The sequence below is a fragment of the Haliaeetus albicilla genome, chromosome 8, assembly GCF_947461875.1.
Source record: "Haliaeetus albicilla chromosome 8, bHalAlb1.1, whole genome shotgun sequence".
NCBI lineage: Eukaryota > Metazoa > Chordata > Aves > Accipitriformes > Accipitridae > Haliaeetus > Haliaeetus albicilla.
Window position 1 is genome coordinate 40,615,226 of NC_091490.1, and position 26,698 is coordinate 40,641,923.

Consider the following 26,698-nt stretch of genomic DNA (forward strand, 5'->3'; position numbering starts at 1 on the left):
AACCACCGCTTCACTGAAGGAATCCCTGGGTCCATTTGCATTGCAAATGCCTCCCGCTACAGACCAGAAAACGAGATATTGTTTACCCTGCCGCGAACACCTCTCTACCCCGCGGTCTCCATCACGGCACGGCCGCTGGCGGGGGAAGGCGGCGGGCGGCCCGCGAGGCCCGGGCCGGAGAGCGGCGGCGGCGGCCGGAGGGGGCCGAGGGGAGAGCGGGGAGGGAAGAGGCGAAACGCGGGAACGTGAGAGAAACCGCAGGGGAAGGAGGGGAACGTGAGGGACAAAGAGGAGAAAAGAGGGAAACTGAGGGGGAAATGGGGGAGACCGAGGGGGGAATGAGAGAAAATGGGGGAGACCGAGGGGGGAAATGAGGGAAAATGGGGGAGACTGAGGGGGGAAATGAGGGAGACCGAGGGGGGGAATGAGGGGGAAATTGAGAGAAACTGAGAGAAAATGTGGGAGACCACGGAGGGAAATGAAGGAGACCGAGGGGGAAATGAGGGAGATGGAGGGAAAATGGGGGAGACCGAGGGGGGAAATGAGGGGAGACCAAGGGAAAAATGAGGGAGACCAAGGGAAAAATGAGAGAAAATTTGGGAGACCGAGGCGGGAAATGAGGGAGACCAAGGAAAAAATGAGAGAAAATGTGGGAGATGGAGGGAGGAAATGAGGAAGAATGTGGGAGACCAAGGGGGGGAATGAGAGAAACTGAGAGAAAATGTGGGACACCCAAGGGGAAAATGAGGGAGACCAAGGGGAGCGGAAATGAGATAAAATGGGGGAGACTGAGGGAGGAAATGAGGGAGATGGAGAGAGAATGTCGAGAGCGAGGGGGGGAATTAAAGAAACTGAGACAAAATGAGGGAGACCAAGGGGGAAATGAGGGAGACCAAGGGGGGGGCAATGAGAGAAAATGGGGGAGACTGAGGGGGGGAAATGTGGGAGACCAAGGGGAAAATGCAACTGAGGGAAAATGTGGGAGGCTGAGGGGGAAAATGAGAGAAAATGTGGGAGACCAAGGGGGAAAATGAGAGAAACTGAAAGAAAATGTGGGACACCGATGGAAAAATTAAGGAGACCGAGGGGGCAAATCAGAAACTGAGGGGAAAATGTGGGAGACCGAGGGAAATGGGGGAGACTGAGGGAAAAATGAGAGAAACAGAAAGAAAATGAGGGAGACCGAGGGCAGTTGAGAGGAGAGCAAGGGAAAACTGAGGGAGACTGAGGGAGAACAAGGGAGAATGAAGGAGAGTGAGGGGAAATGAGGGAGAACAGGAAAAAATTAAGAGAAACTGAGGAGAAATGAGGGAAGGGAGGGGGGCATTGAGGGAAAATGAAGGACAGTGAGGGTGGAAGATGAGGGGGAAGAGATGGAGGGAAAATGAGGAGGAAGGAGAGAGGCTGAGGGAGAACAAGGAGAACCGAGGGCGAGCAGTGCCGCCAGCTTCCTCCCCAGCCAAGCGTCAGCCCTGCCCAGCCATTCTGGACTGCTGTGTCCGCTGTACTGGGAGCTGTGGTTTCCCTTGTTCTCAGCTCGTTTGTGTAGGAAATTAATAAACGGGTGAGATTCGCTGCCGCCAGCGGCGGGGAAGCGTGGGCCGAGGGAGGAAAAGGGGCGGGTTGGCGCAGCGGCCAGGGTGCACGACAAGGCCCAAGCGCTTGGTCCCGGTGCCCGGTTGGCGGCCGTGCTGCACCGCCCCAGGGGTCCGGGGCTCAGGCCCAGGAAAGGCACCCGGGAACGGGGCGCGGGCCCGAGCCCGGCCACGCCGCAGGGCAGGAACGCAGCGAAACGCCGCGCCCGCCGCGGGGGAAGCGGGGGGGGGGGCCAAGGGAGGCGGCGAGGCCTCACTCCCTCCTACCACCCGCCCCGCCTCCCACTCCCCGCTTGACCCAGCGCTGTCCCCGCCCCTGCCCCCGCCTCCTTGGCAACCCGCCCGCCGCCGATTGGGCGCAGCGGCTGCCTATCAGACGGAGACGGGGGAGGCCGGCGGCGCCCGGGCGGAAACCCCGCCTCTAGGCGTGAGGCGGTGCGGCTATTGGCGACGGGCGGGTGCCTCTCTGCTGGCGTCGGTTTCCGGTTCCGCGGGGCGGGCGCCGGCGGGGGGGGGGGGGTGGCGGGGCTGCTGCCTGTGAGTGACACACAATGAGGCGAGCGGCGGCGGCGGGGCCGTGAGGGGCCGCGACCGAGGAGGCGGCGGCGGCGGCGGCCGAGGCGGCGGGGAGGGGGGTGGGGGGGGACGGAGAGCGGCTTCGCTCGTAGAGGGGGGGAAGCAGAGGAGGGGAAGAGACCCCCCCCCGCCGACCGGCCAGCGTTAAACCACCGCGGCGGGAGCGAGCGAGCGAGCGGGGCCCGCTGCGGTGCTGCGCCCAGCCATGGACAATCAGGTGAGGGGAGCGGCGGCGCCCGCCCCGCCGCGCCGCCGTGGGGGTGGGGCCCCTTGGTGCCGCCCCTCCCCCCCCCCCGCGTGGGGGGCACGCGTGGGGAGGGACCGGGCCCCCCCCTCCTGCACCGGGGGAGGGGGGCCTTGCATCGGGGGGGGGCCCACCCCCGTCCTGGAGGGGGATGGGGGGGTGTGATTCTCCCCGGTGGTGTTGGGGGGCATAGCCCCCCGCTTTGGGGAGTCGCACGCCCTCCCCACACCCCCTTTTCTTTTTTTTGGAGGGGGGGTTGCTCAGCCCTCGCCCCTTAATGGGCGGCCGAGCTGCAGCCTCGCCCGCGGCGGGGGGTGGCAGCAGCAGCAGCATTTCCCGCAAATTCCTGCCCGGGCTTATTTACGGGGAGGGGTGGTGCCGGCGTTCCTACCCCCATCAGCGGCGGTGTAAAGGGTTAATGCCACCGAGAGAGTTACTAGCGCTCCGGGGAGGCGGTGGGAAGCCGGCGGTTAGCGGACGGGTCGCGGCGGTGCTGCAGCGGGCGGGGATGGATGCTGGAAGTTTACCTGAGGTGATCTAGAGCAGGCTGGCTCAGGCCTTTTGTGTGCGAGTGCGTGCGAGCTGGTAACAGGTTACCTACGAGCCTGAGGTTCAGGAGGTGAGCCCCGCTATCCTTTGAATAATCGGCCGAAGGAGAGCGAATGGAAACTGGTTACGGCTTTCAGGCAATTAGCACATCAAACAAAAAAGCGGAGCAGCCTTCAGAATGTTTATTGAGAAGTTGAAAAGCGGACTCCTTTGTATTACTACAAATTGTTTGAATAGGATCCTGATTTCCCTTTGTTGAGAGACACGCTTGGAAAAAAAAACACCTCCATTTTCAGTGGAGCAACTTTGGATGTTTGTTATGTTGGGAGATCTTATTTTCAAATGTGTTTCAACTTCTGGCTTAATTCGTAGTGATTGTTAATTGGACCGATATGTGAGGAGTATAGCAAGTACAACTTTCACTCTCAGTTAAGCAGTTCTCTTTTATGTTTAATTTTGTTCTCTTCCACATAGTCCCATCTGTTTCTCAGCTAAAATTTCTCAGCCGTTTCAACTAGAAAGGCAAATTCTGTAGACTGACAGTCATTTGCACTTCTCTGGAGAGGGGTAGTAACTGGCAACAGTAGCACAATTTAAAGGGTAATTATGGAATCGATAACGTGAAGCTGCAGAACAGACTGGCTCAGTTGATGTGAACGCTTGCATGAACACTGTGGGAAGTATCCCAGATAAAGCAGGCCTGCAAGCACCCTTCTATGTGAGCTTAGGATTTAGGCAGCCTGTCTCCACATACTGTTCTTCTACCATAGGAGAGATTGGTGTGCTTTGAGTGAAACACACCTTGCTTTTTTTCTTATTCTTTAATACGACATGAAAGAACAGACAGCCGTGTACCTTCATTTTTAGCGCAGGAGCGAGATGGAGCCAGTGTAGATAAGCTCTAAAGCGCAGAATGGGAAAAAAATGGCCTGCCAAGAGAACTTGCAGAGGAAGGTAACCTAAAGAAATGTTGTAGTAATACCAGTGAAGCAATTAATGAGATGAGTTTGTCCCTGAGTCTTAGAATTGATGCGTTGGATGGCAGCTGAAGGTATTTTGCTATAAAGATAACTGCCTGAGAGAGTGTGTTAAGGCTTCTAGTTGAAATTAGAACTGGACTGCAATTTGGGAGGTTGAGCTTTGATGCCTGGTACTCTGTAGACCTCCTGGGTGATCTCTTTACAAAGAAAAGCATACTGTGATTGAGTGACTTATGCTTTTTCAGAAAGTATTAACCATGCTCTGAAAAATCACATTCCCATAAAATGTCAGGTTGGATATGCAAAATATTTTTTGAGCATTAGTCATGGTCATACTCCTTGTTGCAGTTCCTCAGTGGGAAAATGAGTTTAATATTTTTCCTAAACATTCATCTAGAGCTCAGGAAGCTTTCTCTTTCCATGTTCGTTGTCTAACATCATGCCCTCAGTTTGGCTCTGTGTCCACCTATAATATAGGTAATGACAAATAATGTTGCCTCTCCCAATGGTAATTGAGAACTGCCAGAAAGAATGACACTTATTTTTAAGCCTCAGGTGAAGAATGGGGTAAAGACTAAAAACTGCCCCTTTTTTTATAAGCTTCCAGTTGCTGAAGGTGGATTTTGATGCGTTTAGTTCGAGATCGCTGAGCTGCTGGTCTAGTTTGTATAACATATATGCACAAAATGAGTAAGTAGTTGGATACCTGAGGTGTTATTCCCTGTCTACAAATATTGCCCCAAGATTTGCTTGCTTTAACTTGTGTCTGAATCACGTTTGCCTTTCCTCTGTTACATCTGTTTAATTCATTTCCTTTCTTCTGGCTGTGAAGTCTGCAATAATATGTGGATCTTCACAATTAATTTAATCTGGTTTTTAAGACATTTAATGGGATTTTTGTGCTTTGAGTGAGACATTGAATACACCTTCTCTGTTACTCAATGATTAGAGTAGGATTCGGGAGTGAAAATCGGAATTAGGTCATTTTAGTGTTGGATGTTGTGAAGGCATGCTATATGTTAACTTGGCCTTTGAAAGTGTCTTAAAATATATTTAAAAGAATACAAAGAGCATCATAGTTTAACAGATTACATATTCTAGAGAATATCATAAATCACCAATTCATGATCTAATTTTTCCTGTTTTAACATTAGTTTTCTGTCAGTGCTGTGAATTCTGTAAGCTGTGAACATCAAGTTCTGTCTCTGACACTTTCTAGAAATAAAGATTCTGCAATTAGGACTTTGCTGACAATTTAGATGATAAGTGAGGCAGATAAACCTATCCCTCTTCTAAAGCTGTTTTCTCTGCAATGCTAATATTAGGAAGAAAACAGGTATGAAATGGTGCTGGGAGCTATTTTTATGGTACCTTTTCTGTTGACAACACTGTAGTTTTCAGTATGAGACTAATCTCTCCATGGAGGCTGTTGTATTCCTCCCCTGCGGTGATCTAGCATCTTCTGTCGGTGGGGCTCAGCGTTATGCCTAACATGTAAGCTGTTTCATTTTGCTTATGGTCTTACCTTTGTTCTAAAACAGTGCACGGTTCAAGTAAAATTGGAGCTGGGGCACCGAGCCCAACTGCGAAAAAAGCCCACCACCGAAGGGTTTACTCATGACTGGATGGTGTTTGTCCGTGGCCCAGAGCAGTGTGACATCCAGCATTTTGTGGAAAGGGTGGTCTTTCGGCTACATGAGAGCTTCCCAAAACCCAAGCGAGGTGAGTGTATTTTTAAAGATCCATTATTAGGTCTCTGTATGAAAGAGCATTGTGCAAGTCAGTGTTGTCTTGGACTGTCACTTTTCTGTAAAATGTCGTCTTAAAGAGGAGCAAAACGTACATTGCGTGCGCTTCAGCTTTAACCTTTACCGTCTTTGTTTGAGGAAGGTCAGAGAGAATGGGACCTTTCTTCTGATGAAAGGCCTGGAGGTGAGATGCTTTATCCTCTTACTTAAGCATTAGTACATGCAGGTTCTCAAGACACTTAGTGACAGCAGGAGATAAACTCATCCTTCCCATTTTGTAACATGAATTAATTTGTTAATATTTGCCAGTACAAGCTGGAAGCATGTGATTGGTGGGAGATGCTCGGATACTGGGCTCATATACATACTGGAGTATGTAGACTTTGGCATTGGTCATTAAGTAGTCATCAGGATTTCTGCAATTTCTGGTCTCGGGTGCCAGTTCAGGTAGTATTAAACCCAGCAGAAATCAGTGATGCCAAAGGGGTGATGATCTCTTTGCCACTGGCTGTACATTCCAGCTGCATGTATGTGTTCAAGCACTGGATAGGCAGCATGGTTGGGGAGAGTATACAGATTGTAGTGTTATTTTCTGCTGGATCTATTCTTTGTTCTTTCTGACTGTGCAGCAGCATGAACCTGATTCTTGGCATGGGGCAGCAGGAACGCGTGGTTGAGGTGGAGGAGCAGGAATTGCCCTTTTCGGCAGCAGCGCAGAGTTAGATCTGCTTAAGATTGTGTAACTGCATCTGCAGTGTTATTATTATGTAGTGTTACAAGGAATGCTGGCTGCCTAAGAGTACTGCTGTAAATTACTTCGTAATGTGCATTCTTTGAAATATTACTTTGAAGACTGCTGGTCACGCAGGATGTCTTAGGACTACCTACTACATTGGTTATTTGTGAGAGTCCACAGTGGAAAGTAACTCAAAGGTGTTCAGCTCATAAGGATGTGAATCTAGTCTGTATGTTAATAATATCTCCTTCAAATTGATGTACTAAAACTGATGTATGACAAGCAAGTGCAATACTGAGCTGAAAGCTAATTTATGAATAAAAGTTACAATCTGCTGTGCTACAATTCTTGTCGTCTGGTGTAATTACTTTATTACAAACAACTGTGTTGGAGTAGTACATGGTCTTTGCTCAATTGGTTGCCATATCATCTACCTTTAAACAGACAGTTTTTTCCGATCTCTAGGTTTTGCATGCTTGCTTAAGCTTGCTCATGATGCCAGCTCGCTTTTGACCGAAGTGTGTCTGGGTTGTACATAAATGGTATGCATACTATTTCTAGATTTGTTTGAAGGGTTTCTTTAGATGGTTTGTTCTTACTTGGAGCAAAATCTACTGGTGAAGGTAGGCTTGTGCTGTTAGCAGATTGCTTGTATAGTAATTTTAATTTGTTAGAATAGAGTGGCAAAGGAACAAAGGCTGCTTGGCAGATAGTCTTAAGATTCCTGCTGCCATATTGGCACGGTTCTTTGGTTTTGGGCTTTTTCCCCTAAATGATAGGGTTCTTCTATGAAATTCAAGTTAGAGCAAGTCTAGAGATTTTTATTACTTTGAGATACGTTCTTTTTTTTTTCACAGTTGAATTTTGAGTACTGCTTTCTAGCACCTTAATCATGGTGGAAGTGCTCAGAGCTGGGGATAATATATCTACATTAAAGGAAAAATAATTTGTGTGCCTTGTAGGTTTGAGGTACTGTTTCCTAATCATATTAATTACTTGGAATTCTTTAGAGAAAGTAAAAAGATTTGCACTGAATTCCTCTAATTACTTAATTGACTTTATTTACATATATTGTAGTGCGTAAATTATACGCAAGTGCATCCGGTTCCTGAGAGGGAGAATATCTGTGTTGGTCTCAAGTTTCTTCTGGCAGCTGTTATGTATAGCTATGTCATGGCCCAATAAATGATCCTAGAATCTTTTGAGTCAGCTATCACTATACTGAAATGCAGTGGTAGATGATGGGAAGGATTCAGTAGCATGAAGAACAGGTAGCGGGACAGGGGGAACAGAGGCGGGAAGCACGCAGATTAATCTTAGAAGTGATTAACTTTTGTAATCAACGTTTCTGCAGTAAGCAGCGCTGTGACCTTAGCGGCAAACTGTTTAACCTTTCTCCGTTTCCTTGTATGTGAAATAAATAGCAGTGCTTACCTGCCCTTCAGGTTTGTTACCACGTTTGGATGAAGCAGCTTGTAGTATGGCCATTACGTAATTACAAGGATTGAGCATTGCAGGAAAGCATTCAAAGGAAAAAAAAAATCCGCTTGCGTGGTATAGTGTTTTGATTAATAAATATGAGTATCAAAGTAAATTTTAGCTTCCCATACTCTTCCGATTCCCACCTTTTGGACCTTTGCCTTTTTTTGTGAGACAGCTTTAACTGGCAGTTTGCATTGTTGTGGAACAGCACAGAAATGTAATTGTATCTCACTGCAAAAGGAGGGGAAGAATCTCATGGAGACTCTGGCATGGAGTGTTTCATGTTTCCTTTCCATGGGAGGAGCTAAGAACAGATTTTCATGTTCTTAGCTAAGCCTATGACCACCATCTTATTTTGGTTTGGGTTTTTTTTTTTTTTTTTTCTTCCCCACAAAGGTCAGTGTTTTAAATGTGTCCTGAGCTGTCAGAGGCCCATTTCTCATCTTGCACCTCCTTTTGGCTCAGGTTAAGTTGCATTATATTCAAAGTTAACATTTGTCTGTTCTCTTTTCAGTGTGCAAGGAGCCCCCTTACAAAGTGGAAGAGTCTGGCTACGCGGGCTTCATTATGCCCATTGAAGTGCACTTCAAAAATAAGGTAGAATCTGATTTCTGGTCTTCTAATTGTTTTGAGCTGTGCCAGAGCCTGAAACTGCCTGACAGAAAGACTCTAAATTATGTGACTGTTTTATGTGTGTGTTTTTTATTAGTCTAATAAATAGAATTTAACTGAGAGTTGGAAGCTCCTGCCAGACTTCAAAAGAAAGAGTTTGGCAGAAATGGAATTGTATAGAAAGGTAATATCAGGACAGTGTGATGGTCCTAGAGATTCTGAACAGAGATTGTACCACTTGTAACAAGCTTCTCTAGCATGGATAATACTAAAGCAGTTTAAAATATTTTATGCCAATAGGGTAGTAAATAAACATAAACCACTGATTTTTATAAACATTTGTAAGTACTGTGTTGACTGGCAATATATTAAAAAACCAATTTTTTAATTTGAAATCTTATTAAATTAACTGTACAGGTATAAAATTTGTATAGGCCCAAGACAAACATTTGCATATATAGGACAGGTATTTACAGCTATGTTTAAAAATACCGTTGTTCTGTTTCAGTACTCTTCCAAAAAGAAAACACCAAGTACTTTAAATCTTAAGATGCATTGCCAACAAGTGTATGGAAGTTAAAAGTTGGGATTTATTGATTGCTTTAAGTCTTACCACAGAGGTCACGTGCTGCATGACTTGAAGGTTATGAAAAATAGGGATTTGGGCACTTGTGTTCATATTAACTCAGTTTCAGTTAATTTGTTTTGTTAAACATGAATACCGAATCTTTCTGGGTTTGATTACTACTTAAATAAAAAATAAAGCAAATAACTGCTGTTATCATCCCTAGGAGGGAACCTAGATAAACTGAAAATTTGACCATTAAGCCACAGCACTATAATGTATGCTCCCACCCCCCTCAACACTCCAAGCACAAGCCATTACCCCAGGTCTTGCTGACAGCAGACCACATGTAACAACCTAATTCTATTTAGCTTTCCAGCATCGTTTCCACTGTACCTCCCACAAATGTATCTGTCTATTGTTTCCTTCTCGCCCCAGTCTAGCACAGAACACTCTCCTGGTGGTGTCATTTGTGAATAATTAACATTTTAGTTTGTTTTTTAGCCTACCACATTGCTCTTACCCCACTTTATGAGTCTGAGTAATAAGCCAAATAATGAGACTGAACCACAAGAAGTCTTGTCTTCTAAACCTGGGAACGTTTTGCCCGCAACTTTCTTTTGGGTGGTTGGGGTAAGCCAAAAGGATGTGAAGAGAAATGGCAGTTAGAGAGTAGAGGATGAAGGTTGTTGATAGAAGCAGCTTTTTTGGCAAACACTGAAAACTACGGCTTGAATGCAAAAAAAACCCCTCAAAAGCTTAAAAGTAGTTTGACTTCTGGTGGCTTTTCTGAGGTTTTGGATGGAAATCAGGAAACTCTTCATCTGCACTGTATGTTGGCTTAGATCAGATTTAAAAACTACCTTTATGTTCCTGACTGAAAAATGTTGACTTCTCCATGATAACTTCTTGTAAGGGGAATCTCAAATGACTGTGATGGGTGAACTATTCTTTGTTTCTACTCTTACCTTTTATTTTTCCTTCCTTTCTTCCCCCAGTCTTTTCTCACACTTGCCTTTTCCCTGCAGGTCTCCAATGGCTTTGTCTTTCACAAGTCCTCAGATCCTTCTCTCTTCTTTCTGCCTCTCCTGTATTTTTTTTGTAGGTGCACTTAATTGCATTGACTGTAGACTGCATTCATATGCTTTCTTTCTCTTCATCCCTTATATTCGTATGCTCCTCGCAGAATATGGAACTGGCAGCTTTTCTGAATATAACTTGGTTTCACACCCACTGGGGTCATCACTTCTCATTGTTTCTATGAACACGTGACTGCATAGTTGTTCTTTCTAGTGTTAGGGATAGGATGGGTTTTATAAATAAGGGAAATAGGTGGTCTCTGTTCTTACTGGAAACAATGGAAGTAGCAGTTAATTTAGGAGAAGGCGGTTTGGTTTTGGCATTTTGGTGTTCAGAAACATGAAAAATAAATATGAGAACAGGTTTAGCTGCAGAATTGTTTTCAAAACTACAAATCTTTAAAATACTCATTTTTGCCCTGTTTTTTAGATGCATGCATTATGGAGAAGTTCTTTTCCACTTTCAAACTGATTGACAAATTGACTAATTAAGGAGATTCAGACAGCACCTCCAATTATTAAATTGGGGCAAGCAGTGGTTGAGGGAAAACATGATGGCTTCCATCTTCCAGCATGTCATTTGAACAGAGACATGTTCCCAGGTTCAACCATGAACTTGAAATACGTGAGCTGTACTGAAGTTGTTTGAAATTTGCTTTTACTGCTTAAAAGTAATTTTTCCATCCTTATGTCAGCAAATGTTACATTCTCTGCACATTTGGAAGTTAAACATGGTACTTATGATTGCTGGAAGCTTAGCTGCCTGACGATGTGAAGAATTTGGCTCCTCTGACCACTATTACCCAGTGATAATGCCATCTGGAAATATTAACAGCTATGAGTATTTTCAGTAAGTGGAGTTGAATGAAATATAAGAGGTAAATCTGCAAAGATAGAAGTGCAAAGACAAAAGATAAGCAAAGACTGGGATAGAGCAGCAATTTAAAAGATTGGGAAAGAGGAGGAGGAGGAATGGCAAAGCCTTTAGAATACAGTCTATTTTCTCCTGCATTAAAGAATATGACATTAAAGCACCAAATAAATAAGTCTTTACTACTTTGAGACCATATGTTCACTCTGATCTCTGTAAACCTGTTGACACTGGTGGGGATCAGCTGTTGTGTGTAGAGCATATATTGTTCTGAATTTGCCTGAATTGATTGCAGCATTTGGGACTCATCCTTGAATAACTCTTTTCAAGTAGATGTTATGGATTGATTCTGGGATTGGGTAGAAAACGCTATTTTGTAGGTGGCTGGGCAGGAGTCGTTGGGTGGGTCTTTCTGGCCATATGCTCCCTAAATTCTAGCACGTTTTTGTTGATGTGTGTCCTCTCAGTTGAAACAAGACTTGCAAAGGCTTTGGGATTTGTTTATCGATGCATGTTTAGCTTTGTAAGGGTGAGAAGAGAAAGGATTTAAAGAGGGAGTGAACTAATCTGTGGAGGTTGATCTTTGCCATGGTTGGCTGAAAATTTTTTTTCCACAGTTTAAGCCTCCTTTCTTAGCCGTTTCCTTTCCCTGTTCTAATTTGTTACTAGGATGATAAATAGTGGTTGTCAGAGCCAGTGTACTCTTTGCTTTGGCTAGAGAATCATGGGCCTGTTCACTGCTGAGGAACAGTTTTACTAAGAATGGCTTAAGAATGATTTTAATGAACTTTATGAGGGATTTTTTTTTTTTTAGGCAACTTTGCATAAAACTGCCCATTAACTCGCTTTTTTATATTGTTGTTGTCTGTTTGGAGTAGTAGAGTCGGTGCTCTTGGTCCCCCTGAAGCTTTTGGTGCCTTTCTGTCAGACAGGGAAGTGTCAGCAGAGCATTAAAAAAGGTGCAAGAGCCTGTTCTTGTCCTCTACGAAGTTATGCCTTGTTGGCATGTGTTTGTCCTTCCTGTGCTGTAATTCAGTTCCTCAGTAAGTAGGTGCTTTCTCAGTCTTGTCATTTGAATTACAGAATATATATTTTGAATATTGCTGTGAACCTGGACAGTTTGTATATCTGAGCTTTCTAGAGAGTTGCGGTGGTCTACACAGGCCATAGGACTTGCAGTCTTATTTGATATTGGTGGCCTGGTAGAGCCTTTGTCTCTGTAACTGAACCTGAAAAACAAATGGCAGGGTCTCGGTAGGTTGAGTGATAAAGCTTTTGAAAGCACAGTTGACTAATGATAGTGGATCATTTAGGATTGTTGGACTGAAAATGTTAGTATGCTATTTTTATTTTTAAATCTTTTGTGTTCCTTTCTCTAACGAGGGCTGCTGTAAGTGGCTTGTGGTGCTTGAATCAATACAAACTGGGTACAATAAATGTGTTGCTGTTTTTCTACTGCTCTTCCCTCTCCCCCACTCAATTTCAACAGTCTTGAGACTTTTTCATGGCCTCATTGTTGTCTCCAAATACATCTCTTATAGTGGTGTATGTTGTAATCTGGAGGCTGTAATACAGGTATGACTTTGGTATTCATCCCGTTACATTTTTTGCATCCTGATCAAATTAGATCAATCCCCCCCACCCCCAAAAGCTAAAGGTCTAGTATACTTTCATGCTATTCTGATATAAGGCAGATGATATTAATGTAACATGGATAAGATGTTGTATTAAACTCTCTTTAAAGATACTACCTCCCAATTTCAGTGCTAGAGATAAAAGGCTTCCAGTATTTACATAATGGGTACATGTAACTTGGGCTTTTTCTATTAGTGAAAGGGGAGGTAAGCAAAGAAAGCAGAGAAATCTGTTTGATTTTTCCAGTGAGGTTCAAAATAAAAACATGCATGTTTTACCCCTTCTACAATATTTAGAGGTGCGATATAAAATACATAGAAAAATACTGGGGAAGGGAAAAATTACTTATGTTTCAAAGTAGGAACTCAGTGGAGAGGAATGTAGGTTGCACGTGTGGCAGGGTAGGTGAAACTGGAGATCAGTTAGAACTATGTGTCAGGACTGTGCCATCAGGAAGGTATTGGCTTGTGAATTACACCTAAGGAAGGTTGCTGAAGAGCCTGTGTTTGCATGAAACACTTGATTTTACTTAACAAATGCGTGTGTTATTGGGGCAGGGTCTGCACAGGTTTGGGGAATGGAGGAGTAGATTTGACCTGCTAGTTATTCAGTGTTGCTGAAAGTTGTGGAAGGAGGAGTAAAACTTGTTGTTTTGTCTAGCCTTGAAGTGGAAGCATTTGTTCTGACATTTTTTAGGTCTGTTCTGTATGGTCTTACTTACAAGCCTGCAGCAATTTCTTTTGTGCTGCTGCTGAGTGGTGAATCTTTTTTTTACTTTTTTCTGTCATAAATTGATATGTATTATCAGTTTAGCTATTCTTCTATCTGAGCAGACTGTTTTCCTGGCCAAAACACCCAGGCTCTGTGTGTTTCGGTGGCTGTTCAGTGTGGCACATCGATAGGCATCTCCATATGCTGAATTCATTGCAGTGCCTGGCAAGGAAGCCTTGTCGAATGTAGCAGCTTTACTAGCCATGCCAGCATCATATCATGTATTTGTAAGAGCTAGTAAATTATTAAATGCTTGTCTTTGAGCAGTGAGTATATTTTCCTAATTTTGAAACAAAGTAATAGGCTTCAGATGGGGGAGAGTTCCAAAATGCTGTTCTTTGTTATTTTACTTAACCCTGTAGAATCTCAAAAAAGACAAGGGTGTTTCATGGACTTGTTAGCAGAGTATAACATAAGGCTACTTGCTTCAAAAAATGAATATTGGGCTATTCACTTTTAAATGTCCTGTCTTGAAGCGGGGTGGAAGACTAGTCGAACGGGTTGTACGAGCCTGGAAAGGGGGTTTCATTTATACAGACGTTATGGACCGGTTACGGATAAATGACTCTGTCAGGCTGGATCTATGGCAAAAGGGAAGTAGTGTTAGATGTTATAGTTATTGAATAACCATGAGTCTGCTTCCTTGGTGTGCTAGATTTTTGTAGATAATTTTGCTTTATGGCTTTCTAAAAGTGATTTATGAGCTTTATGCGCACGCTACCAGTGAAATTCTTTTGATTTGTGTTAAGTGGCAAAGGGCACACCCTGCCTTAAAAACAGGACAAGGAAATTTTAACAAAAGACTTTGAAAAATTCCTCCTCTTGCCAAAAGAACTTTAACCCATTATTTCAGAACGCGGAAGAAAAATAAAGCAACTTTAGTGTTCGTAACAGTGCAGTGACAGTCAGTGCAGACAGGAAGCTGGAAAACAGTAAAAATAAAGCGTGATGTGCTCAGCTCTGGAGATTGGAGGTGGAGTAGGGGGATTCACTGGTTGGAGGGAAATTTATGGCGGCTGCAAATAAAAGCTTGGCCCTAGGTCTGTGGTACACACTTCTAGTTTACTTCTATGGCATCGTAAGATTTAAGGGGCAGATATAAACTGCGGTTCTAAGGTGGCTTTCTGAGAGATCCCATACCAGGTTAACCATTGCATGTCCAAATTGACCAATGAATTTTAATCTGAATAACTGCAATATCTACCAGTTAGAAATGGATGTGATCCATTCTTTCTAAAGCCTTTCTTGGAAGTAAGGCCGTTCAGAATAGGGTATGGTCTCAGAGGGCAACAAAATATCCACAGAAAGTAAGTCTCTCCCTCTTTCAGTTTTACTTTTTGACATCAAGGGTTGAATATCAGAAGGTGGAATCAGCTGAGAGTAAAGCTTGGCTTGCGCATATAACTGCTACTCAAGCAGGAGTACTTGAAGTGGTGTTGCAGGATGAAAACAGACTGCCTGAACCTAAGTTCTTACAGTGAAAAAGTACTTACACTCTGTTGCAACTCCAGGCAGCAGGATGTGTAGATCTCAACATGTGATTTAGAAAGGCTTTGAAGTGTGGCACTGTGGATTCAGTGTGGCTTTCCATTTAAAGTTAGATGTGTAGGTCCAGGTCAATTGAGAGAGATTTTCCTTGGTTTGGGGCTTCTTTTTTTCCTCCTTGCCTCCCCCACCCCCACCCCTTGGTGGTTGTTTGGAGGGAAGAACTTTTTAGGGAGGACCGGATGGGTTAAGCTTTGGAGTGTCTTGAGCTGTAATCATTAGCTGTCAGTGAAGGCAGTAAAGGAAAGAATGTTTATTTGCAGCTTTTTGCTTTGAGACTTTTGTACTCGTTCTTTTAGGAGTGCTGTAATCTTAACTGTTCACTTGGGGGGGGGCTTCTGATGGCCTGAGACGATACAAAGGATATTTTAATGATCGTGGTACTTGGCTAGGGCTCGGTTCCCAGGGCGGTCGTGATATCTGAGTTGGAGAAAAATCACGTTGAAAAACTGTCTTAATTTTACAAAAAGTGGAAACTCCTCAACAGAGGTACAATAAATATTTGGGAGGTTCTCTGCTTTTGAGTGTATATAAAAAATGGGATACCTAAGATAAAAGGGAAATTAATCTGCTTCCCCTCTCCTGCTCTGGAAGCAAACAAGCAAATGACAAAGCAGAGCTCTGATAATGTGATGGCTTAACAGCTTTTGACTAAAGCCTGCTTTTGCTAATATAACCAAGATCAATTTACTCTGTGTTATAAACTAGGAAGAGCATTTTAGAAACCATTCTTAGGCCACATTTGGTTTTCTATTCATCCTTCATTTAAGTTTATTAGACTTTGAGGGACCCTCTACAGCTGCTGTTTTAACTCCAGTGTAAGCACACACATGCAGAGCTCACTAATGATTCAGTTAATGAGAATGGTTGTAGCAAAAGAGGAAAATGACAATGCAGTGTATTTTGCAAGTACTTCTCTTCTTCTTGCCATTCATCTGTTTTAGCAGACATTGAACCCCTTCAAGTGTGCATGGATTCTTCAGGACTTTTCCAAAAGAGGGTCTGAAGACCCTTGTGTTGGTAGAGTGTTCTTGCTTGTTAATGGGAGACAGTTCTATTGTATGTGTCTGCTTAGATGTCTGCCTTCCGCTGTTTGGGGAGTTAAGAACCAGACCTTGACTCCCAGGTGAGCTTAGGGTACTGATTTTGATGTAAACCAGGTGTGGTTACCACACTTTTTATTATTAGAGGTATAGTTTGTACAAGAAATGGTTTCTTTAGTGACGTTAGTATCCACCAAGCAAACAGCAGGAATCAGTGTGGTCTGAAGCTGTTTGATGCTTCAACCTATTTTCAGCAAATCTAATGGCTTGAGCTAGAAGCCTGCGGCGTCTGTTCCCATACAACAATGCAACTACACCAGGAAATCAAGCTGCTGGATATGAATTGTGGAAAAGACTGCTGTGCAGCTGCTTGATGTTGCGCATTGAATGAGGCATGTGGGATGCATTCATGTAAATACTGAATGTACTGTAAGGCTCTGTGTGGTTTGCCACGTTTTGAGTTTTCATCTTGAAATGCAGAATACAAGATAATACCAGGAAATGTCATATCGATATTTGTAATACACAATAAGTATGCAATATTTGCAATTTGGGGAGAAAAAAAGGAAGAAATTTCTTCCATTCTCTACTGCAAATGCAGAGTATTTGCTGTGCTTCTGTAGCAGGTGGAACAAAACCAGTGAGGCGCAGATGATCCCCAACATGCATACAAACTCCGGATTTCTTCAGTGAAAGTGCCCTTGGAAAGTTCAAAAGCTTAGGATATGTTCCCATTCAGCCCCTGCAATATGCATATTGAAAAGGATTTTACAAAACGAGTCATCCTTTTACCATTGCTTTTAATCTTTTCTCAGTACCCGCAGAGATCCTGTGAGTTTAGAAGTTGTTCCTTCTCTAAATAAAGGATTATGCTTTTCTTAATATTGATACTTATAGTTCAGCTGCTTCCCAAAGGAGATAGGATCTGAATTTCAGTGAAAACAGAATAGTGGATAAAGCTTGTGAATCTGCTTTCCTAGGAAGACTTGAATGGCTTTAAACAGACAATTGTCAGTCAGTATCCTTGTCCGTGCATTGCTTTTGCAGTGAAAAGCCATGCCTGAGTTTCTGATGAACAGTATGTTAACCTCAGGCACTTTAGGCACAAATAGTTTCATTTCTAGCGCTCTGATCTCATGATGAAAAACTCTATAAAGGCAACACTTACTCAGTGGTTTATTTGGGATTTTCAGGAGTGTCTGTTTGAATCCTCTGACTTTGTGTACTTGCCAAACTTCTTCCGTTTTCCCAAAGTCTTTTTTGTTTTTAGGAGGAGCCGAAAAAGGTTTGTTTCACATATGACCTGTTCTTAAATTTGGAGGGAAATCCACCTGTGAACCACCTTCGTTGTGAGAAACTGACTTTCAACAATCCCACCAAGGAATTCAGACGCAAACTCATTAGGGCTGGAGGGGTAAGTGCCAAAGGGATTGGAGATCTGAAGAGGTTCTGCTAAACTGTGTAGTGATCTCATTTTGCTCTGGGGTTTCTTTTTAGCTGCAGCCCAGCAGGCTACAGTTTTCTACATTCATCTCAAGGATGACCCAGCCAATTTTTACTCCTGGTTATACAACTGCAGCACTTGAAGCAGAACTAAACCATTGCTAGTGTGATTGGTGGCACTTTGTTTTCAATTTAAATGTGACCATTAATATCAAAGCACTAAAACCCCTCTGGAAATGGATGTCTTCTGTGGATGTTGCATGCTGTCCATCAGGCAGTTACAGTTATCTGTGACCTTCCTAGTGTCGTGAGCTGTATCAGTATAGAAAAGCTCAAGAAAAGGGAGAGGCTTCCAGTCTATTCCTTACTTACTTTTGCCACAGGAAAGCCTAATACTTAGCACTTCCTGGTCAATAAATGTCCTCTAAACCTGAGGTCAGCTGCTTGTGGTTTAGATAATAAAAAATTAAGGAAAAGTGTTAGAATATAGAGTGAAAATGGGTGTGGGAGGAAAAAAAATAGACTCTTGAAGGCACAATAAGATATGGCTTGCTACAGTGGATGAACTCTTACTTCTGGGAAAGTAATATGCAGTGATAAACTAAAGAAATGATCCTCAAATAACTACAAGATGTAGGCAAATTAGTACAAGCCATGAAGTGCATGAAGTTTTTAACCAGACAGAGGATGTCATGACTGTATTCTGAGACACCTCCATATATAGTAATGTATAATTATGTTCTGTTCAAGGACTTTATTTGAGATGGTCTTAATTGCTGGCAAAATTTTCTTCTGAAAAAACATGTTTCTAGCCTGAAAAATTAGAAAAGTAAAAAAGCTATGGGGAAGTTTGTCAATAATAAATCTCAGGAATGGCAAGAATTCCAAGCTGATCTGTCCAGAAGTTCCTCGGTGTGCCAGTGCTTTTCTGTATTGGGCACAAAGAGGAAGGTGTTTATTTCAGCCATAGGATGGCTGGAACATCATTTGCTTTCTAGGATTTTCATAGTGCATTAATGTATTCCTGATGTATTGAGGTGTTTCATCTGTGAATCAGTTTTGATACCATTCATCTAGTGGAAATTTTCAACAGGATTATTCTGACAGAATATAGGGGAGGTAAGAAGAAAAATGTTTCATGGAGCTCAGTGCTTGGTGTTAAGATATTGTCAAGGGAAGACACCCAAGGCCTGCTCCCCGCCCCCCCCCCACCCCCCCCAAATGAGTGAATTCAGCTTCTCCTAAATTGATGAAGTCTTGCTCATTCCTTCCAGATTTATCTTGCTGCCCTTTTGCAGGGTAAGAGCATTTGCAGCAGAACACACAGTTCTTGTCCAGAGCTTTATTGCCTGCTTGTGCTCAGAATATTGGTGTTCCCTTTGGGAAAGATACTTGATATTGCATGTTGCCTTTCACTTTTTTTGTGGTTTTAATGCTCTGTGTTTGAGGAGTTGCCTTGAAACTGAGCATTACCTAGACAATATCTTTTTATGGCCTTTAAGCAGGGGAAAAAAACATTCAAAAGATGAATAATAGTGTGTTAATTGAGCAAGTGACTTAACATAATCATGTGTTAATAGTCCATGCGACTTTACTCATACATAATTTTTCTTCTCTTTATTACTAGGTAATGGTAATGCCAGAAGGAGCAGAAACTGTTTCAAGGCCAAGTCCAGATTATCCTATGTTACCCACAATACCACTCTCTGCCTTCTCTGATCCCAAGAAGACCAAACCCTCCCATGGGTCAAAGGTCAGTGAAGCATGCTTTTGTGTCATCCTGAGGTGAAGAAGTCTTTCAGGACTTGCTAGTAAGAGTTTGTTTAGCAGCTGTTTCTGGCTACTTTAATTCTGCAACATTCTTCCTTGTACTCTGTAGTTCACTAGGTAATGGTCTGGGACTTATCATAATTTAGGAGGCCTTTTTATGATTTGCTAGACTTCTCTCCAGGGAAATTTTGAGAAGAAAATTAAATGTCCAAGATGGGAATTTTTGGTGAACCATATCTTCCTCCTGATCTGCTACAGAAGATAAAGTTGAATGAATTCCTCTCTGATTGTTCTGACTTGTATCCTCGATGCTGAGGATGAATTATGTGGGTCTTTCACTGTCTGTCATGTAAAGCTGCACTCTTGAGTCCTTGCATCTCTTAGCAGCAAGGCTGAGTAGAGAGTCAGCAGTTCCTCTGTCATTAGGACTGCTTAGGGTAGTGGTGTGAAGAACATAAAATATGCTGCACTTGGTCAAACTAGTGATTTCAAGATTTGATGTTTGCATCCAGCAGTATCTAGTTCTTGAGACTTCAGAAGAACCTTAAGTTTTCTTTTTTTCACTTATGTGATGGCGTTATTTTTGTATAATTCTACATAGGAGAAACAATCCACAAACGATGTGTTTTGAAGCAGATTACGTACACTTTATCAGCCTGAACAGTCACAGATATTAACAGCAATTCATATTACAATGTAAATCGATTCTAATATCCATTTTCTTCAGGCCTCTAAACACTTCTGGCACTTCAGTCATGCTTTTTGATGTTGATGTTATGAAACAGAATAAAGAGGACTTATCTGTTAGTGGCCGATATAATTTTGGTCAGAAATTAAGCATTAGAAAACGGAAGACGGAAGAGAAATAAAGGGTTCTGACCCAAGCTGTGGTGAAAATTGCCAGTAGCCAAAGAGACAGTAGTCTCCTGCTTCTCTTCCTCCAGGTTGCCTTCAGAGGTCCATGTGTGTTTGCATCTCAGCACGTCCAGTTCATACTCCAGTGTCTCCCCACAAGACCTGCTTCTATAAGTCTTTTGAATTCACATACAATTCGCAAAGGATATTACTCCTTTGCCTTCCTGTATACCTGACTCTTAGGATGGGCAGGGTCCTAATGATTGGTATCTTAAAGCTCTTATTAAAGGTGATAAAGTGCCTGCTGATATCACAGACTTCAGCTCTCTTATCGTTGTAGGGACATTAAGCATTTTTGTTGAAGTTGTGGTGTGGTTGATGTGGTTGATGTGTGAGTTGGGGGCTAGGCTGCGAACATAACTTGGCGTTTGCCGTGGATGTGATTTAACCTAAAAAACCCCCTCTTTAGTTGCTGGGGTTTTTTTATCTGAAATATGGTGAGAAGTATAACTTTGCGTAACACAGCTAGAGTGAGTTTCCTCTTATCTGGCTTCAGATGTTAACCCTGCAGATTAAATCTGAACTAAATATCTATAGATGTTTATAGACCTTTTATAGACCATGGAAAGGAACAGGCATTTGTGAAACATATTTCATCCTGTTCCAAGGTAGATGTTTAAGTGCCTACTGTCAGTTTCTCTCTGTCAGCTTTAGAGAAATCTAGATGTTTGCCTCAGAGGTAGATAAGTACATTAGGTATCTGTGGGTGGATGTCTACATGAAACAAATGCTTCAATGTGATTTATGAGAATGTGTTTATAGTTCTGTGCAGAGCTTCAATTTCATACCTAGCTTGCATGTTTCTGTTGCTGAATTTTAGGATGCAAACAAGGAAAGTAGCAAGGCATCCAAGCCACACAAAGTAACCAAGGAGCACAGAGAGAGGCCAAGAAAAGACTCTGAGAGCAAAAACTCCTCCAAAGACCTTGAAAGAGAACAAAACAAGCCTTTGAAGGACTCCTCCAGAAAACCAACTGAGAACAAACTGCCTAAGGAGGAGAAGGCACCTCCAAAAGCTGCTTTCAAGGAACCAAAACTGGCCGTGAAGGAGACCAAACTGGAGAACACTTCTCCAAAGGGCGGGCCACAGCCGGAGTTAAAGTCTTCCAGCAAGAGGCCCTCCAATGTTGAGTCACCAAAGCCCAGTGCCAAAAAACAAAAAAAGAGTAGCTCCAAAGGGGTAAAGAATATCCTAGGGACGTCTCCCAGAACCTCGTCTTCCTCATATCCAGAGAAGAAACAAACCAAGGAGAAGATGAATGCCAAAGTGGAAAAGGTAAAATCTGAAAGTGAGGCCAAGGAGATCAAAAAGCCTGTGGAAATGGAGGAGTCAAATTCGGAGGATGAAACTTCTTTCAAGTCAGAGGTGAGTAGGGATTTGTCCTTTACCTGAATTTTATAAGTATGCTGTTTAAATCCACGCGTGAAAAAGATGTTAAAAAATATTCCCTCAGGCAAGATAGAGAACCAGACTGGCAAATACTTAGGCTGGGTTGTATCTCAAATAAAACTCTTCTTTGAAAATCCTATCAGTATTTATTGTTACTGCTGCCTGGTTTACCTCCTGTTTCAGATATGCAGTTCTATTTAGATTTATCTGCAGGCAGAGTTATCTAAAAGTTGGAGTTTAAGGTTATGGTCTCTCGTTCATCCCTTGCAGTGACATTTATAGAGCTAGAGTATAGTACGCATAGATAAGCTTTCTACCTGCTTATGATAACATAATGTTTTTGAACGTGATCTTGATTCAGAAAAGGAGCAAATAATTTCAGGTTTTTTTCTGGAAAAAAAACCAACCAGTATTAAAATGTAAATAAAACCCCCTATTCCTGACATGGCCTATAAGAAACTTGCTATTGGCTAAAGCTCAAAATACAACCGCATGCCACTAAACCTAAATTAGTTGTGTTGTAAAACATAAAACAAATTATGTTATTGTACTACTATTTTTAAAAGCTGTCTAAATATTTTTTCTTTTTACAACTAAAAACATTCCTCATCCTCTGTTGTCTTAAAATCGTTTTCCAAAAGAAGGCAAAAAAAAAAAAAAAAAGTAGGAGGGGAAAGTTGCAACCTAAATCCAAACTTTCGCTACTTTTTGCTTGTATATTTTGTATTAGCTATAGAGAAGCCATATATCTTCTAATAGGGTTCACAGGTAATGTCACATTAATTTTTGAACTGCTTCCTACTGACCACTTCTAGAAAGATTTGTTTTACGAGAATAAATCTAGGGACAATTCATATTATGATTTAATCAGCGCCATGATACAGTAAGTATTGATGTGTTTATTTCAGAAAGGATTTTTTGCAAAGGATTCCCAATAGAAGAGTTTATTGGGGAAGTGTTAATTCAAGTTACTCTGCAAAGATTTTTTTTTTCCAGATTGATTAAATGTGTAGCTTGTGTGTTAAAAAGAGGCCACTCCTCTCCACTTTTAGCCTTATACCTGAAGTGCATCAGTGTGTAGCAAGCCTATCATTTCTGTTCCAGATACATGGCCCTCGCTGCGAGCTTCTGTACTTTGCTGATCTCTGTTAAGTCCTGAGTGTCTTGTACTTCATTATTTCTTAGGTGTCATCCATCCTTTTGGGACTCACCACGCAGCTGTAAGCTGATAGTGCTGTTTAGACTGTTCTGTGAAACCACAAACTGTGGTTGTGGGTCCACAGTGTCTGCTGCAGTCCTGTCCTGCCCCACCAAGCTTTCTATGCTTCTGTGTCCTCTCTTGCACCAGCTCTTGTGTCTGTTGGATGCTTGACAGAGGTATTTGAGTGCTAGCCCAGAAGGAGGGTAGGAATACTCAGTGTGATGGAGGGGGAACCGTGGCAGCTGCCAGTCAGATCAGCTTAGGTTTCTGTGGAACTTGAAGCTTAAGGGTATAACTGCATAATGCATTGGCATCAGCAGAGAAGACTGTTTGAATTCCTTTTCCACCCTGGGGGGTTCTTTTTCCTCCCAGTGCTGCAGTTTGCTACTCCATCTTTGTACTGGTACAGCTGTTTGTGGATCTGTGTGGTAAGCCACATCACTAAAGCGAATGAGCAGCTGGAGGTGGACCGGGGCCCGGAAACTCTTAAATCAGCTTTGCTTCTGCAGCCAACGTATTGTGCAACATGCTCTGAGGCTGCAACTCCACGATTGCTTTGAGTTGACATCTTTGCAGGCTGCTGTTGAAAGAAACAGTCTTGCTCTCATTTATGCTGCTGGCATGAGAGCTCGTGTGACTTTGCAATGGGCTGGAGGAGTTTCTCCTTCCATTTCAGCTCCTGCTGAAAGTTAGTTGTCCTTTCTTTTTTTTTTTTTTTCCTCTCCTTTTTTTTCCTTCCCCCATCAAGTCCAGTTCCCTGAACTGGCCTCATGCTTGGCTGCCTAAATGCTAGTGCTGACAAAAGGGAGAGGCTGAGATGTGAAAGCAGGATTGCTTTTTTCCATTGTCGGCATGTGCTTTTGTCATATCACGGTGACAGTAACTGCAGCCTGAGCATGCAGAGCATGTCCAGCTGGATGCCTCCTGGTTGAAATAGCTGATAGGGTTAACGGCAAAAGGAAAGACAGGGGTCTATACAACTTCCAACCTCTGCTTCTGAGGTCCTGTTAAGTCATTTTAAGTGAACACCTGCTAGGTTATCAGGGATGAAGGATGTTAGGATTGAATCTGTGGGTAAGACACAAGAGCTGTGCTCCTTTGTCTTGAAAATACGGCTCTTTTGCTTTCATGTAGTAATTTTTCTAAACAAATAGGGCTGCTGCAGTGTGCCAATATATCAGATATTGGAATTGTCAAATTATTCTCCTTTGCTACTGAATAATTCACAAGGGTTGTAATACCTCTTTTTGACATTTTTCCCTGCCTTCTTACAGCTGAATAAATGAAACTCTTAACAATACTTGGGTGATAAATTATAGGGAAGGGTGGTATTGGGATGAAAGTCCTGCCACCGCTTTCATTTATTAATGCCCAAAGCTGCTAATGTGCCTCTTTCTACCTGTTTACAATGTTTTTATAGTATTAACACTTTCTGTAGTAAAGTTTCTTGATCAATGGGAATGTGTGATTTTTCTAGCATCAGGATTTGGTAGTGGAAGTAATAGGTGTATTCCCAGGAATGGTGCAATGAAATTGAAATGCTAAATTTCAAGGGAATTACTTTTAAAAAGGCAAGATAATATTACAGTACATTGAGAATCTTTAAACTAGATCCTACTGAGTAACAAAAAACCTTTAAGATTATTGTAATAGTCGCTGCTGCTATTGGGGATGAAATAGTTGATTTAGCCTTCACTGCCACCTCGCGGTCATTTAAGCTAAAGCATGTGATTGCTGTACAATATCTGGTTTTATGTTAAACATGTAGCGCTAAGACTTTGTTTCTGGATGATGTTATTAGCAGTAGTTCGTTATATCTTTTTTACTAACTCTTACTGCATAGTATGCTTCTGGCATTTCTGTTGAATGCTGACAGTCAGTGGAGTTGGTTTCACAAGAGTTTAACTGGTTATGTTATGTTTTCACAATAAACTGGAAACAGTACAGTGGATTGCTCAAATTGATGTAGAAACAACTGCTTTGAGGGTATACTAATAAATTAGAACTAATTTTGGAGTCAAGTGAGCTAGTTAGGATAGGTGTCCTTTCTGTGTTTAATGATTAGTACAGGGTGTTCAGAGGGAATGTTGGTGGGTTACAATAAATACACTTTTTTAAGAGGGCTTTGATATTTGTTCTAGGTTGTATACAAGTCATCTTTCACACTTCAAAGTAAGGGGTTGTTCACTTTGACATTTTTCAGATGTTATATTTCATCACTTGAGGCTATTTGAAACTAGTGGCCTGAAGAGTTTTGGTGGGAGCTGTTGATGCCACTGCCCAGGAGTGCTGAGCTACAGTTTTCATAAATGTTGGTTTTATTCACCTTGCATTTCATATGTTTTTTGTAGTTCCAAGAGCTGCATTCAGTGATGTACGATGTTGTAGAGTGCTTAAATGCTTCTGTCTCACTGTGCTTTGTGCTCTGCACTGATTTTCCAGATTAGAAAGGTTAAGATTGTTTTTCTTTTTTTCCCTTTTATGGGGGGTTAAGTCTGTCCAGTCCAGCCCTTCCAACTCCAGCTCCAGCTCCGACTCCAGCTCTGACTCTGATTTCGAGCCATCTCAGAACCACAGTCAAGGTGTGTTGCGAGAAATAAAATTTGTAAAAAATCTTCCTTGCATAACCTTAAAAGGCTCATGAGAATGAGATCCGTTTTCCCAGCAACATATATAAGGCTAATATGGTTTCTTGTATGCAACCATGTGTTGAAGCTGTGACGCTTCAGCAAGAAAAGGCAATAATGTCGTAGCATAATCGTGAACAAGTATTTTTCTTGTTTTGGCAGTTAATTTATGAGTAGGGTATCTCTCTGGGTTTGGTTCTTTCCCTGTTGACTTTGGTTTCTGCCTCAGTTTATAAATGTGTTTGCTGCTGCTTGATCTGTAGTGTCACCAGAATATTTCTTCTCCAATTTCATATGTTTTATTAAAAATTATAAATGTGGCATTCATCACTTTGCCAGTGCATAACATAGCTTCTTTTTCAGATTCCTCCACTAATAATCCAAAGAGATATACTGTGGCAATAGTAAATGTTCTAACATTAGCATATGCTGGGTTACTACAAGTACTGTCTCTTGAGTGACATTTAAGATAGTCCCCAAATGTGTGAAAAATGTGTCCTTTTGTTTTCATTTCAGAAGAGAGTGGGAAGGTTTGGTGGGAGGCTAGGGTGGCTTTATGGCAGTTGTAAGGTTTGTCAACTCTGCTTTAGTTTTGAGACTGGGATACAGTGTCTTTTAGCAATATCTTTGTGCAAAATGAAAATACCAGTGACGTCTTATTGAGAAATTTTGATGTATCTTAATAATCACTAATCCAGTTTAGATCAGATAGCTTGGATGGAGTTCTGCTGCACATGTCCTGGTGTTGAATTGCTTTCTCCCCTCTGATCCCAGGCCCACTGCGCTCCATGGTGGAAGATCTACAGTCTGAGGAGTCAGATGATGATGACAGCTCCTCTGGAGAAGAGGCAGCAGTCAAAGCAAACCCAGTCAGCCGGGATTCCAGGTGGTAACAAATCAGGAAGAAAGATGTTTGTTGTCTTTTTGCCTTCCATGTTTGGTATTTTTGTGCCCTCCATTTGGAGAGAGGAATCAAAGTGATGGGGCTATGCGTGAGAGGAAAGTGTGAGAGAAGGAGAGAAAGGGCAGATGTGTGGAGTACTCAGCACAGAGTAGGGATACAGAGTCAATGACAACAGCAGACTGGGAACCGAATTGGATGAGGAGAGATCACTGGAGCTCAAAGAGAGGAAGCCACTGCGAAGTGGTACATGTTGAGCTTTGCAGGTGTTAGTGACTGAGCCCCTTAAAATAGTCACCTAATTGTTGTCTTCAGATCTCTGCTGAGCTGAATGGTGTGTGACACCTTTGATCTGCAGAGATTAGAGAAGTGTTGTGGAGGCTGTCAGCATGTGTGCTCTTCTTACTGCATGTGACTGAT

At 42.5% G+C, this 26,698-nt stretch overlaps 1 protein-coding gene across 2 annotated transcripts in view; it reads left to right on the forward strand.

Moving 5' to 3' along the window:
• Positions 1-2,237: 2,237 nt before the first annotated feature.
• MLLT1 (MLLT1 super elongation complex subunit) overlaps positions 2,238-26,698 on the forward strand; it is a 32,622-nt gene continuing 8,161 nt past the window's right edge. The window contains exons 1-8 of one of the 2 annotated variants that reach the window (XM_069790192.1): positions 2,238-2,388; positions 5,486-5,666; positions 8,425-8,507; positions 17,302-17,445; positions 19,102-19,227; positions 20,980-21,525; positions 25,245-25,332; positions 26,152-26,263. In XM_069790192.1, the coding sequence (XP_069646293.1) occupies positions 2,377-2,388; positions 5,486-5,666; positions 8,425-8,507; positions 17,302-17,445; positions 19,102-19,227; positions 20,980-21,525; positions 25,245-25,332; positions 26,152-26,263 (1,292 nt within the window). In that variant the 5' untranslated portion in view covers positions 2,238-2,376. Of the gene's footprint in view, positions 2,389-5,485; positions 5,667-8,424; positions 8,508-17,301; positions 17,446-19,101; positions 19,228-20,979; positions 21,526-25,234; positions 25,333-26,151; positions 26,264-26,698 lie in introns of both variants that reach the window. The other variant, XM_069790191.1, reaches the window with a different exon arrangement.